Consider the following 16,237-nt stretch of genomic DNA (forward strand, 5'->3'; position numbering starts at 1 on the left):
GTACGGTCTTTGCTGCTTCACCTGCAACTACAACAGCGAGCTTGGTAGGTTTGTGAGGCCCTTCCTTGATTCTATCAAGGTATTCTGGATCTGTTGCTTCCAGAAACATGGTCATCCTTACCTTCCATATGGGATATTCAGATGGTCTCAATATGGGAACTCTGATAGTCTCATATCGACTCTGAGTTGATGTCTTTGATGATTCCTCAGTTTTGGTAGGCTTAGTTGGAGTTTCTGTGTCAGACATGATTGTGTTTGGATCTTTAACTGTATGTGTGTTAACAGAAGGCTCTGATACCACTTGTTAGGTCACACTTTCACTGTAGAGGGGGTGAATACAGTGTTTATTACAATCAAATCAAACTTTAAAAACTTATGTAACAGAAAACAAACTTTATTGAAACAATAAACTCTGTTACAATCTGGAACTGTTATCTCTCAGTGATGAACAAAATATCACGAGAGCTGCTAGGGTTACAGTAAATAATATTCTCGATAATGATAACACTTATAGTGTAAACCCTATGTCTGTGTTTATATACTACACAGTTACAAGATAATCGCTAATTGATATGGAATATAATTCTGCATCCTAATATATATCAATCAGATATCTTCTATTCCAAGTATTCCATTCTTCACGGAATTCCTTCTTCATGCATATCTCTTCTTATGTTTATCTTGATCTTCTTAACTTTAATCAGCTACTGTCCTTATCTGATCATCCTTCAACACTTAAGTTCTGATATCTATCTCCTGATGCTTATCTCCTGATAACATAAGTACTGATATCCCTTAAGTTCTGACGTCCAGTATAAGTACTGATCAGTTAAGTACTGATTTGTTCTGTTCAAATAAGATCTGAAATCTAAACATAAAACATATTAGCCATGACATTATCAAATATATCTAACATCTCAAAAGGTCCGACAAATCTTGGACTAAACTTTCCCTTCTTGCCAAATCTAGCTATCCCTTTCCTGGGCGACACTTTCAACAGAATGGTTTCTCCTATTTCATACTCTACGTTCTTTCTGTATGGATCAGCATACTTTCGTTGTCTATCCTGAGCCGTGATCAATCAATTTCGAATCAAATCTACCGCTTCGTCAGGAAATACATCGGGAAATTTGTTAACTATCGGGATACCTTCTATATTTGGCGTCTCCTTAGATCTATCAATTACATGAGTCAGATACCCTTCACACCTTTGTCTTAACAACTTTTTCGCTTGAATCATCGTCAAAAATGTTTTAACTTATTTCTGCCCTATAAACTCTACTTTCTTTCCTTGAGGGGACTTGAGAATCACTTTCTTCTTATTACAATCTATTTGAGCACCATGTTCTGCTAACCAATCCATTCCTAATATAACATCAAATTCTCCTAGTTGAAAAGGTATAAGGGAAGCAGGGAAACTATAGCCTGAAATCTCTACTTTACACCAGGGGCAAATACTTTTAACAGATACTCGTTCTCGATTATCCAAAATGATAGATAAGGGTTCAACTAACTGTTCAATTTCACAATTCAACTTGCCAACAAAAGATTCAGATATGAAAGATCTAGTAGCTCCATAATTAAATCGCACTTTAGCATTGATCTTGTTGACAGAAAGCATACCTGCCACAACTTCAGAACTCTGAACAGCATCTTTAATATTCATGTTGAATGTCCGGGCCTGAGCAGGATAGGAAGAAGGGAACACTGGAGTTGCAGATTAAAAAGGTTGATCCGAGGGTAGTTGATGAGTTGGAACAGAAGATGTCATTGCTTGATTATAAGGGGCGGCCATCAATTGCATCAACTTGTTATTTCCGGGGGTCTTGCAATCCCTAGACATATGACTGGTCTTTCCACACTTGAAGCATGTAACAGGAGGCTTCGGGTTCTGGCACTCATTCACATAATGACCTTTCGAATTACACTTGTAACAAACGATGCCAGCCTTATTGCAGTTACCCATGTGTCTCTTTTTGCAGAATTTACACTCCAGATTTGTTGCTTGCTGGGATCTTTGACCACTTTACCCTTGATCCCTATTCTTCTGACTCTTATTATCACCCTTCCTAAAGCTTCGGTGTCCTCCTAGGTTCTGGAATCCAGACTTCTTGAAATTCTTGCCACTTTGGCTCCCTCGAGCCGATCCTTCACCATTATTTCCTAACTTTCTTTTCTAACTCTCTTTCTCCTTCAAGTTTTGATCACTTTCTCCTTCGATTACCATTGCCTTCTGTTAGATATATTTGATAATGTCATGGCTAATATGATTTATGTTTAGTTTTCAGATCTTACTTAAATAGGATAAATCAGTACATACTGGAAGTCAGGACTTAAGGATATCAGTACTTATATTATCAGGAGATAATCATCAGAAGATGGATATCATAACTTAAGTGCTGAAGGACGTTCAGATAAGGACAGCAGCTGATTAAAGGAAAGAAGATCGAGATAAACATAAGAAGAGATATGCATGAAGAAGGAGTTCTATGAAGAATAGAATACTTGGAAGAAAAGATATCTGATTGATATATTTTAGGAAGCAGAATTATATTCCATATCAATTAGCGATTATCTTGTAACTGTGTAGTATATAAACACAGACATAGGGTTTACACTATAAGTGTTATCATATTCGAGAAGATTATTCAATATAACCCTAGAAGCTCTCGTGATATTTGTTCATCACTGAGAGGTAACAGTTCCATACTGTAACAGAGTTTATTGTTTCAATAAAGTTTGTTTTCTGTTACTTGAGATATTAAAGTTCGATTTGATTGTACTTTACACTGTATTCACCCCCTCTACAGTGTGTGTGACCTAACAAGTGGTATCAGAGCCTATCTGTTAACGCACATACAGTTTAAGATCCAAACACAATCATGTCTGATACAGAAACTCCAACTAAGCCTACCAAAACTGAAGAACCTCCAAAGACACAAATTCAAAGTCGGTATGAGACCATCAGAGTTCCAATACTGAGACCATCTGAATATGCCATATGGAAGGTGAGGATGACCATGTTTCTGGAAGCTACAGATCCAGAATACCTTGATAGAATCAAGGAAGGACCTCACAAACCAACCAAGCTCGCTATTGCAGTTGCAGGTGAAGCAGCAACGACTGTACCAAAGGAGAAGAGTGATTATACTGCTGAAGATATCGCATCAATTGCTAAGGATGCTAAGGTACGACACTTACTGCATAGTGCCATAAATGTAATGTCAAACAGGGTAATTAACTGCAAGACTGCAAAGGAGATATGGGATGCTCTGGAAACAAGGTGTCAGGGAACTGATACAATTAAGAAGAACAGGAAGACAATACTCACTCAAGAGTATGAACACTTTGACTCAAAGGCTAATGAGTCATTGACTGATTTATATGATAGATTTGTCAAACTCTTGAATGATCTGTCACTGGTTAATAAGGAGTATGATCTTCAAGATTCAAACCTTAAATTCCTGTTAGCTCTTCCTGAATGTTGGGATTTGAAGGCAACAACAATAAGAGACAACTACAGTCTTGATGAAATAACTCTTGATGAAATTTATGGAATGCTCAAGACTCATGAACTTGAGATGGAACAAAGAAGCAAGAGGAAAGGAGGAAAGTCAAGGACAGTTGCTCTTAAAGCCGAAGAAGAATCCCCCAAGGCAGCTACCTCAAGGAAAGACAAGGGTAAAGCTCTTTTCACAAAGTCTGATACTGAGTCATCAAGTTCTGAAAGTGATGATGACTCAGATTCTGAAAGCTTGCCTGAGACTGATGCTGATGAGGAGATGATGAAGCTGTGTGCTCTTATGGTGAAAGGGATCACAAAGATTGCATACAGGAAGTTCAGGAAGGGAAAAAAGTTTTCCAGGAAAGGCACAAGTTCTGATAAGAAGAATTTCAGAAGATCTGAGGGCAGAGGAGGAAAGTCTGATAGAGGAGATTATACCAATGTCAAATGCTATAACTGTGGTGAGAAAGGCCACATATCTCCTGATTGCAAGAAAGTGAAGGGTGACAAAGGCAAGGCTCTTGTCACAAAGAAAAAAAGCTGGACAGACACCTCAGACTCTGAAAGTGAGGAGAACTATGCTTTGATGGCAAATGCCGATAAAGTAAGTGCTGAGAGCAATTTTGAAGCTGCTGAAACAAAGGTACCTCAGACTACTTATGCTTTTCCTACTGATGATATTAATGAGTTGAGAAGATATCTTAAAACCATGTTTGTTAGTTATAGAGATCAAACTTTAACATGTGAAAGATTAATTTCTGAAAATCTTGCTTTTAAGAAAAAAAATGATTTCTTAGAAAAAGAGTTAGTTATGTTCCGTCAAACTCAGAAGGATAGAGATGATGCTTTTTATGTTAGGGATGAAGTGTTAAAAATGAATGAATCTCTAAAAACTGAGTTAGAAAAGGAAAGAGAGATTATCAGGACTTGGACTAACTCTGGCAGAACAACTCAAAATTTGCTAAGTAGTGAAAATTGGAAAGAGGGCTTAGGTTATGGAGAGGAAAAGAATGATAAAGGAACTGTAGAAATTAAGCCTGTTGTTATGCAAAAGCCAAAGTTAAAACCTGTTAAGTTTGTAACTGTAAAGTTTGATAATGAGAAATCAGAAGTTAAAGAGGGATTAACTTCTGACAAACTAAAACAAGAAAAGACAGCTGAAGTAAACATAGGCTTAATGACTAAGAAGCAGCTTAAGCATAAGCTGAAAGATGTTAAGAATGCAAACAAGGTAAAATCACCTAGGAAAAATAGGAATGGAAAGGAAGGTATGAATAAAAGCAATGATTATAAGCCTGTTCCTGAAGCTCCTAGGAAAACGTGTCATAACTGTGGAAGTTCTAACCATCTGGCTTCTTTTTGCAGGAAGAATAAGAACATAAACTCCTTACCTTCAAAGTCAGGAGTTAAGAGTCAGTCTGTTAGATATAAGCCACAAAATCCTTGTTTTCATTGTGGTAGTTTATGGCATTCCATTTATACTTGTAAGGAATATTATAGTTTGTACTATGATTATTATCAAATAAAACCTTCTTTAAAGAAAGTTTCCATTGTTCCTTCTAGTGTAAATTCTGATTCAAAGTCTGATAGTGTAAATTCTGATAAGAAAAATGTTAACATAAACTCTGATGCTAAATCCACTGCAAATGTTAACAAACTTGATAAGGCCAAAGGATCCAAGCAAGTCTGGGTCCTTAAAACTAATCATTAGTGGTCTTTGTGATTGCTGGGCAACAGGAAAAATATCCTAGTTCTGGACAGTGGATGTTCAGGACATATGACTGGAAATAAAGCCCTACTATCAGACTTTATGGAGAAAGCTGGCCCAAGTGTTTCTTATGGAGATGGCAATATTGGAAAAATATTGGGATATGGCAATATCAATCTTGGGAATGTCATCATTAAAGAAGTAGCTCTAGTCTCAGGACTTAAACACAATCTGCTGAGTATAAGTCAAATCTGTGACAGAGGTTATCATGTTGATTTCTTTGAAGAACACTGTAAAGTTGTGAGTAAATCTAAAGGAAAAGTTGTTCTGAAAGGATACAGGCGTGGTAACATTTATGAAGCCAAGCTTTCAATAAGTACTGATGGTTTTGCAATCTGTCTGATGAGTAGAGCATCAATTGAAAAAAGCTGGAATTGGCACAAGAAACTCTCTCATTTAAATTTCAACAATATAAATGAACAAGTCAAGAAAGATCTTGTGAGAGGACTGTAAAAGTCAGTATTTGCTCCTGATGGCCTTTGTGATTCTTGTCAGAAGGCCAAACAAAGAAAATCTTCATTCAAGAGCAAGACTGAATCATCAATTCTTGAGCCTTATCATCTACTACATGTTGATCTATTTGGTCCAGTGAATGTCATGTCTATTGCAAAGAAGAAATATGCCTTGGTCATAGTAGATGAGTTCACTAGATACACATGGGTGTATTTCTTGCACACAAAAAGTGAAACTGCATCTATCTTGATTGATCATGTCAAACAACTGGATAAATTGGTCAAAGACTCTGTGAAAACCATAAGGAGTGATAATGGCACTGAGTTCAAGAATTTGATAATGGAAGAGTTCTGCAAAAACCATGGAATTAAGCAGGAATTCTCTGCTCCTGGAACTCCACAGCAAAATGGAGTTGTTGAAAGAAAGAATAGAACTCTCATTGAAGCTGCACGTACAATGCTTGAAGAAGCAAAGCTTCCAACCTATTTCTGGGCTGAAGCTGTGCAGACTGCTTGTTTTACTCAAAATACAACACTCATTAACAAGCAAGGAAATACACCATATGAGATGGTGAAGAAAAAGAAGCCAAATCTGAAGTATTTTCATGTATTTGGATGCAAGTGTTCTATTCTCAAGACTCATCCTGAACAGCTATCCAAATTTGATCTAAAAGTTGATGAAGGAATCTTTGTTGGATATCCACTTTCCACAAAAGCCTTCAGAGTCTATAATATGAGAACAAGAGTGGTCATGGAATCTATCAATGTCTCTTTTGATGACAAGAAGATTACTGGACTTGAAGATATTATTTATCATGATCAGCTGAGATTTGCAAATAAAGACTCAAATTCTGATACTGAAAATCCTGACAATCTAAGTCCTGATACTGTAAACTCTGATGGATTAAACACTGATGTTATTGAAACTGTGGTAACTACGCCAAAGGAAGATGCATCTATGCAGGGGAGCATACTCAAGATCTTACCACATCTCAAGAAGCATCAGAACATACATCTGGCTCTTCAAGTTCTGATTCGTCAAGTTCTGATAAGCCAAGTTCTGATAGTTCTGAAAATCTAAATTCTGAAGAATCCAATTCAGAGAGCATAGTTTCAGGGGTGCATCAGAAAATGAAAATGAAGACAGCATGGATCATGGGGGAGCATCCAGTTCTAGAGAAAACCGTCCATCTGCAAGGAAGTGGACTAAATCACATACACCTGATTTGATAATTGGAAATCCTGATGCAGGTGTCAGAACTAGAACATGTACTTCAAATGAATGTCTTTACAATCCTTTTCTTTCTCAGACTAAGCCAAAGAAAGTGGAAGAAGCTCTTCAAGATGCTGATTGGGTGCAAGCAATGCAGAAAGAGTTAAATGAATTTGAAAGAAACAAAGTCTGGACCCTAGTGCCAAGACCAAAGAATAGATCTGTTGTTGGTACAAAGTGGGTATTCAGAAACAAAACTGACAGAGATGGCATAATTACAAGAAATAAGGTAAGGCTGGTTGCAAAAGGATATTCTCAACATGAGGGAATTGATTATGATGAAACATTTGCACCAGTTGCTACGTTAGAAGCCATAAGGATATTTTTGGCTTGTGCTGCTCACAAAAAGTTTACTTTCTTTCAAATAGATGTGAAAAGTGCTTTTATCAATGGAGAATTGGAGGAGGAAGTATATGTTGAACAACCTCCTGGCTTTATAGATTCCAAATATCCAAATTATGTCTACAGGCTAGATAAAGCACTTTATGGACTTAAGCAAGCTCCTAGAGCATGGTATGGGACTCTAGCTCAATTTCTTCTGGAAAGTGGATTTAACAGAGGAACAATAGACAAAACACTGTTCTACCTCAACCATGGAAATGACATACTTCTGGTCCAGATCTATGTTGATGATATCATTTTTGGATCTACAAATGACAGACTTTGCAAGAAGTTTGCCAAACTGATACAGTCAAGGTATCAGATGAGTATGATGGGGGAACTTAGCTATTTTCTGGGCCTTCAAGTCAAGCAGAATCAAGAAGGCACTTTTATTTGTCAAACTAAGTACACCAGAAACTTGCTGAAGAAATTTGGATTGCAAGATTGTTCAAGTGCATCCACTCTCATGGCCACTGCAACAAAACTGGATAAGGATACTGGTAAATCAGTAGATATTACTGATTACAGAGGTATGATTGGCTCTCTACTCTATCTAACTGCTAGTAGACCTCATATCATGTATGCTACCTGTCTTTGTACAAGATTTCAAGCAGATCCAAGAGAACCTCACTTAACAGCTATGAAAAGAATTTTCAAGTATCTTAAATTTTAAACTAATAGGTTACTCAGATGCAGATTTTGCAGGTTGCAAAATTGACAGGAAAAACACAAGTGGAAGCTACCAATTTCTTGGAGGCAGAATGGTTTCTTGGTTTAGCAAGAAACAAAAGTCAATTTCCACATCAACTGCAGAAGCAGAGTATATTGCTGCAGGAAGCTGTTGTGCACAGATTCTTTGGATGAAGAATCAGTTACTGGACTATGGGTTAACATATTTCAAAATCCCTATTTACTGTGATAATCAAAGTGCTATTGCTATGACAGGTAATCCAGTTCAACACTCTATGACAAAGCACATCAGCATCAGGTACCACTTCATCAGGGAACATGTGGATGAAGGTACAGTGGAATTGCACTTTATTCCAATAGATCAACAACTAGCAGATATCTTCACAAAACCATTGTGTGAAGCTACTTTTACAAGATTGGTAAATGAACTTGGAATGGTTTCAGGTTCTTTCTCTAAATCTGCTTAGTTTTGTTCTGATGCATCAGACTTTATGATCAGTATTTACAGAAATTACTCTCCTTGTGTATTCTGTGCTTAATTGAAAAATGTGCTTAAGTACTGACTGTTGTCTGATATATGTTTCTAAACTCTAAAAATGTTATATCTGTTTGTGTAACTATTCAATCCTATGAGGATAATTGTGCTAGATACTGACCTAGTAGTCTTCAATAAACAAGGGATCCCATGTTAGAAGTAATTATTTCTGTGGAAATTCATTGACACAAGCAAATTCTGATATTGAGCTTAGTTGAGTTTACTTTGTCTATCTTATTACTAAGTCACAAACTAGAATATTGCTTCTCATTTGTTGAGTTCTGATGCTAGTAAATCTGTTTGGATGTACTAAGTGCTGATAAACCTCACTTATCAAAAGAAAAAGAAAAAGGATCAAGGATTAAAATTCAGGTACTCCTTTGAGATCTAGAGTACAAATGTGGAAGGAACGACCCAAGTGCATTGCTGGTATTAAGTAAATATGCATCAGAAAAGTAAAATATTTTCTTGGTGACTTTTCACACTCTATGATTACTGGAGAAATACTCTGATAATAGCATAAATTCTGATAAGCAGTCGTGACTCACTTACACTGAGAAGCTACTGTAAAATGGAATTTAAAAATATGCACAAAATTAGCACAAAATAGTTGAGGTGGACTCTAGCATGAACTCATTCAACTGTAGGTTTCAGAATAATGACAGGTTTTTAGTAAAGTTTTAGTTATGCCTTATTTCTAAGATGTACTGAAGTGAATCAGACTTTACTCTTTGTCTGATATTTGGCTTAATGCACACACTAAACACTCCATATGAATGATAAAAATTACTGTGGTGATCTATGTTGTTTTAGATGAACAGTTATTGTGTCAGATTACACAAATTTTGAGGACAAGTTCTGATTTCATGTTCTGATGATTAAGTTCTGAAGAATCTAAATCAAAATTTGTGTGAGGACTTACTAATATAGGCATTCATTTTTCGAGTTAAGAAATTATGTTCTGATGACTGTTAAGTTCTGATATAAGTCTAAGTTCTGATATTAAATTCTGATTCTTTACTTGACTTATTTGTGGATAAAATTTAAAAACAGTCTCAGTTTAAACCAGAATATGTTGAAGTGGAAGATTAACATTCACTATATTTGGGGATAGTAGTACTCGTACATGCACAGTCAATTTTTACTTGCTACTTGTGCGCATTAAACCATGTTTTACATTTCCAATGACTGTTTTTCTTTTTCCAAGTCTGGGAGACGAGGTAGAATTAATTCTACCTGTCAGCATTAAATTTCTTTGCGTCTCCTGGCATTCTCTTGCCTATATAAACAACCACTTCACATCAGCCTTCCCATCAAATCTTTTATCACAAACTCACCTTCATAATCTTTCTATCAAAAATAACATGGTCAATTACAATATGTTTTTGAACTATGAAACATTTAACATGGAGCTGAGCTGTGCCGATTGGCAGCAGGAATGGCACGTTACTGCCATTCCTGATGAGATATGGGACTCCGTTCCCCAGGAGGTACTTACCCACCTTCTGTTCTTCTACATGGACTACCATCGCCATCTGGAGCGATTGGAGGAGGAAAGGCTAGAAGCTCTCCGCCAGCAAGAGCGAATCATTCGACTCGCTATTCTGTTTGTCGAGAGTAGGAAAAAGAAATGATTTATTTTCTTCTTCCTGTTTTTCTTCATCATCAGCCTTGCCCTGCTTCTTGAGCTAGGATAAAGGCTGTTGACGTTAGGTTTAGCAGCTTAGGGCAATCTTGTAAAAGTTCTGATGTAATTTAAATTTCATGAATGTATTCTCTTGATATATTAATGAAATTTGTTTTTTTTCAAGATCTTGTCTCAGAGATATTTTGTAATGCATTGATAAATCCTGATAAATATTCATATTCTGTTGACCATATAAATTTTATTTTAAATTAAGTTCTGATTTTACTTTATCAGTACTTGCTCATCTGATTTATTTTGGTCATTTTTACTTGAATTTTTTTTCCAGAATATTGGTGTTGAAATTGAATAAGTGGGAACAGTTTCAATTTTGAATTAAAACTGATTTACCTTGATTAATGGAATAATTGGGTAAGTGGAACGGTTTTTCCTTGAAAAACTGCAAGTGGGTAAGTAATGATTACTGTTTTTTCGTGCCCATTAACTATTCGTTTTTACTGCATGTCTAACAGGTGTCCAACGGTTACATTTTTTTTCAAAATTATAAGTAAGACAGAGAGAGAATTTTTTAATCTTTTATTCACTTTTATACTTTTTCTCTCTATTTTCTTTTACTCTCTTTCTTCCTCTAATGTTGGTTTTTCATATAGACATTCTATCAAACACCAAACAGGCACTCATAAATCTCGACTATTTTCATGGCACCTAAGGATTTAATTATTGATGGAGCTAAATTTGTTCCAAACAACTATGCTGCAATTCTTGATAATGCTGAAGCTCCGTCTGAATTGCATTTTGTGCAAGATCTTCTAGCACACAGTGAAATCGGGTATGCATTGACCCAACCTTCAGTCTTCTCAAGCCAACAAGTTCTGACACTTTGGAGGACTGGAAACTTTGATAATGGTGGTCAAAATGGTACTCCTAGTATTGTTTTCGAAGTGGGTGATTCTCCATATGCAGTCACTCCTGGTACAATACGCAAGGATCTACATCTACCAGAATGATGTACTTTTTCAACTCCAGAGGAATCAGCTCTTCAGGAGTTAATGGCCAGTTTGGGGTATGAGCAGAGTTTGGCTAAGCTTGGGCAGTTGAAACGGGCTCATATCAGAAGGGAATGGAGCTTCTTCTTCGACTGCATTACTAAAGCTTTTGGGAACAAGTGTTCAAATTTTGATGTCATCCCCATAATGAGTCAGCACATCGGGTATACCATTATAAACCAAACTCATTTTGATTTTGCAACTGCTATAATAGGTTTTATTGGGGATAGGATGACAGAGGATAGGAATGTTGTTTACTTTGCTAGATTCTGTCAACTTATATATACTTTTTTACTGATGAACCTCGACTAGCCAGTACCTTAACTCCACCTTTTAAAGTTGCAAAACGTTACTTTAATGACCTGGTAAATGCTGACACTAAGAAACAAGTAGTTAGACCTTTACAGATTCCTCAGTCTGTAAAACAGATCTTAGTAAATGCTGATCCTGAATCCTATAGATCTGTTTATCCTGATGTCCAACCAACAACCACCTCCCAAACACCACAACAACCATCAGAACATACCACCCATACTACTCAACCAACCCTCAGGAAATATCTCAAATCATATCTCTCCACTTCACAGAAAGTTCAATCTTCATCTTCAGAACCTACTGTGAAGCCTTTCTCTTCCAAGCCTAAGAGGACAAAGACTGTTCCTCAAACACCTCAAAAGAGAAGGAGGATTACTTTGAGAGATGAATCTGATAGTGAGGAACAGGTTCCTACTTCAGAACCTATTATTAAAGAAGCTGAGAAAGTGACTTCTCAGAAGGATTCTGGAATTGGGGGATCTAAGCTTCTCAAAAGGATTAGAAGAATGACTGTTGCTGAAACTCCCAAGGAATCCGTATCTTCAAAGAGATACAAGAAACAGAGGGTAAAAAGGCCAGTTTCAGATGATGAAGAAGCAGTAGCTAAGGAAGGAGATCAGGAATCTCTGATCTCACAAGAAAAGGAATCTGCTAGAGTCACTACTTCTCCATCAACTCCAACTCAGGAAGCTGTTACTGAAAAGGCCAACACACCATCTGTGTCTCCTGTTCAAAAGTCTGTATCTCCTGTTAATACAGGAACAAGTGCTGATATAGATATCCAGACCTTGGTTGTGCCTGAAGTAATTTGCTTAGAAGCTCCAACAACAACTAATCCATCAACAACACATGTTACTGATGCTGCTCAAACTCCAGAATTATCTACTACACCTTCTCTGCATCTAGATGCTGATGATCAGAATATAGGTGAGCATCAGGATATGGTTGTTGATCAGAACTTGGAACCAGATCAGTAATTAGAGGATGCTGTTGAAGCCTCCATTGCTACTCACACTGTTGTTTTATCAGAAGATACTGATTCTGTAAGTTCTGATGCTGCAAATGCTGGAGATACTGGTGATGCTGCTCCAAATGCAGATGCTGATGAAGCAGGTCCTTCAGGACATGCCCCTCAATAAACTGTTCTTAAAACTGAACTTGTTAAGAAGTTTGTTACAAGAGAAGCACCAGTGCCTTGGAGTGAAACTCCTGCAGGACAGGAGTGGACTAAGGAATGGAATTCAGTCACCTGTGCTCCATCTGCAAAGCATCTGGCTGAGCACTTGACAAAAGCTGATGAGATGTTAAATTCTGATGATTTCAAAACACAGATTAGAGTCACTGCATTGAGTACTAAACATTTACAAGGTCTCCATTCAACTACTCATGCAGAGTTACACAAGATTCAGGAAGAATTCATCAAACAAGGACAAGTTCAAAAGATTGATAAGAAAAAGTTCTTCCAACCTACCTTTGACAGGATTACTTATATTGAGAAGACTCAAGAGACCCAACAAGCTCAGATTGATGATATTCTGAAAAATCAAGCTTCTCAGCAATCACAACTTAATGAAATCCAAGCCTCAGTGGAATTGCTTGTCTCTCTTCTATTTCCTGCTGATGCCAAAAAGGGGGAGAAAGTAATTAAGTCCAAATGCAAGACTGATAAGACACTGAAAGGGAAGGATGCTGAAAAGGATGATCAAGGAAACTCTAGAATGGGTAGAGGTCATAGTCAAGGTAGAGGTTTCTCATCAAGAAAAGCTGAAATCACAACTCACAGGACAAGTTCTGATACTGGGAAAAGAATTAGTTCTGCTACTGGTAAAAGGATAAGTTCTGATGAACTTTTAGATCTTGATGAAAAAATGTCAAGACAGTTATTTCTTCAGGAAAATCCAAGAATGGACTTGGAGAGCTTAATGGAAGAAGAAGCCAGACTTAAATCAGAGAAAGTCACATCTAAATCTGAAGCTTCTGATAAAAAGACACTTCCAAAACTCAAAGGCATTGTCATAAAAGAAAGGACAAATACTGAAGCAACATTGGATAAATCACAACCGCAGATAGATCCAAGATCCAAGGGTAAAGAAAAAGTTGGTGAACCTATCAAGGTTTATGTGCCTCCTGAGAATGAAAACATCACTGATGAAAAGGATGATCTTGCTCTGACTTCAAGAAAAGTTTTTAAGACAACCTCTGACATGGCTCAAGTTGTTCAGAGTCAAGAGATAATAAGTTCTGATATTTCAAAGAAGCAAGTAACCTCTGACATAGCTCAAGTTAACTTGATATCAGAAGATAAATCAAAGACACTCCTACCAGGATTCACTAAAGCAAAACAGACTCAACCTTTGAAGACTGCTGCAAGTGGTTTTGAAGAAAGAGTAGTTACTGGAAAGGAAGCGAGAGATAAAACTGGATTGGGAAGTGCTGATGAAAGAAGAATACAGAACACTACCAATGATCCAACTTCCTTGAGTGAACCAGGTATTGGAGCAACTCCTGAGAGATTGAATCAACTGGAATCTGTACAAATGGTTTACCATACCTACTTGAAAGAACACATCTTGTTGTACTTCATGACAGATGGTAGGGTTTATCATACAAGGTAAAATGCCATTCCATTGAAGTATTTTGAAGAATTGGAGCATGTACTATTCTTACTTCAAGTGGATGACAGATTGACAGGAAGTGCTGCAAACTACTTGAAGGATCAGATTCAGAGACAGAAAAGGCTTTATTCTGTTAAGTCTGACAGCACATATGTTCCAAAGTACCGAGATCACAAGGGTGATATAGTTGAAATGAAGCCCAACACTGCTAAGATTATGACTACCTTTCTGGGTTACAGGGCTGTGGAATTCAATCTTGAGTCTGATAAGGCATATTTGATCAGACTGGATCAGGATATAAGAAAAGCTAAGATTAATGATCTCAGGGCTGCAATCTTTCAAATTGGTGAAGATACTGCAGAGCTTAAAGATGCTAAAAGGAGGATGATTGATAAACTTAGATATGCTGAGAGATGTTTGTTGAAGAACTATCTCAGGACAACTCCTGACATCAGAGAGATCAGAAGATGAAGCCAAGTCAAGATCTACAACTGATTAAATTCTGATATTTGTACAGACTAAACCTGTTATCAGAAGTTAAATATTGGTAAAGCTTTAAGGACTGTAAGTTGTAGTTATCTAGTCTAATTCTCATGCATTTGTACTTAATGTTTTTGACATCATCAAATATCTGTTAAACTTATATATTATGCTAATTTACAAGTTGGGGGAGATTGTTAGATATATTTGATAATGTCATGGCTAATGTGATTTATGTTTAGTTTTCAGATCTTACTTAAACATGATAAATCAGTACTTACTGGAAGTCAGGACTTAAGGATATCAGTACTTATATTATCAGGAGATAATTATCAGAAGATGGATATCAGAACTTAAGTGCTGAAGGACGTTCATATAAGGATAGCAGCTGATTAAAGGAAAGAAGATCGAGATAAACATAAGAAGAGATATACATGAAGAAGGAGTTCTATGAAGAATAGAATACTTGGAAGAAAATATATCTGATTGATATATTTTAGGAAGCAGAATTATATTCCATATCAATTAGCGATTATCTTGTAACTGTGTAGTATATAAACACAGACATAGGGTTTACACTATAAGTGTTATCATATTCGAGAAGATTATTCAATATAACCCTAGCAGCTCTCGTGATATTTGTTCATCACTGAGAGGTAACAGTTCCATACTGTAACAGAGTTTATTGTTTCAATAAAGTTTATTTTCTGTTACTTGAGATATTAAAGTTTGATTTGATTGTACTTTACACTGTATTCACCCCCTCTACAGTGTGTGTGACCTAACACCTTCTGGACCACTTTAGCATATGTGGCCAATTCAAAAGCAGCCACTCTGCTTTGTAGCCAAGGCTTCAATCCCTGTTGAAACCTCTTCTCTCTCTTTTCATCCATGTCCACATAATCTCCAACAAACCTAGCCAATTCATTGAATTTCTTCTGGTACTCTCCCACAATCATTCCTTCTTGTTTCAATTCAAAGAACTTCAATTCCATTTGAGTCTGCATATATCTCGTCAAATACTTTTCTAAGAAAATCTTCTTGAATCTACCCCAAGTGATAACTTCGTCTTCTTCTAAAGCACGGGCTGACTCCCACCAATAATTTGCTTCGCCTTTCAGAAAATAAGACGCATAGTCGACCTTCTTTTCTTCACTTAAAACAGCTAGCGTGAAAGCTTTCTCCATCTCTTTAAGCCAATATTGGGCTTCTACAGGGTCTTGAGTTCCACAGAACTCCGGTGGGTTCACGGCTTAGAATGATTTGAAAGTTGTAGGGGTTGGTGGTAGAAGTGTTTGTTGTTGAAATTTTTGCTGAAGAAGTTGTTATTGTTGAGCAAGGGCAACAGATTGTTGGTGAAGTATTTGCATATGTTGAGCCAAGTTGGGTGGTGGATCTTCATGATCCCCGGTATTGGTGTTGTGAGCTCTACGAGGAGGCATAATTCTGAATATAGACAAGAAAGGTTTATTCACAGTTCAATATTTGCAAACACAAGTTATAAAAAAAGTAAATATCAAGTAATAAGGTCT

General features: G+C 36.8%; 1 protein-coding gene across 1 annotated transcript; it reads right to left on the reverse strand.

Annotated features, from left to right (window-relative positions):
* Nucleotides 1-1,258: 1,258 nt before the first annotated feature.
* On the reverse strand, nt 1,259-15,892 carry LOC141695711 (uncharacterized). Its single transcript, XM_074499938.1, has 2 exons — nt 15,494-15,892; nt 1,259-1,681 (listed from the first exon to the last, which is right to left on the reverse strand). Exons 1-2 carry the CDS (start codon nt 15,890-15,892, stop codon nt 1,259-1,261), a joined length of 822 nt encoding a protein of 273 aa, XP_074356039.1.
* Nucleotides 15,893-16,237: the final 345 nt, after the last annotated feature.

This window comes from Apium graveolens, chromosome 11 (assembly GCF_009905375.1).
Source record: "Apium graveolens cultivar Ventura chromosome 11, ASM990537v1, whole genome shotgun sequence".
Lineage (NCBI taxonomy): Eukaryota > Viridiplantae > Streptophyta > Magnoliopsida > Apiales > Apiaceae > Apium > Apium graveolens.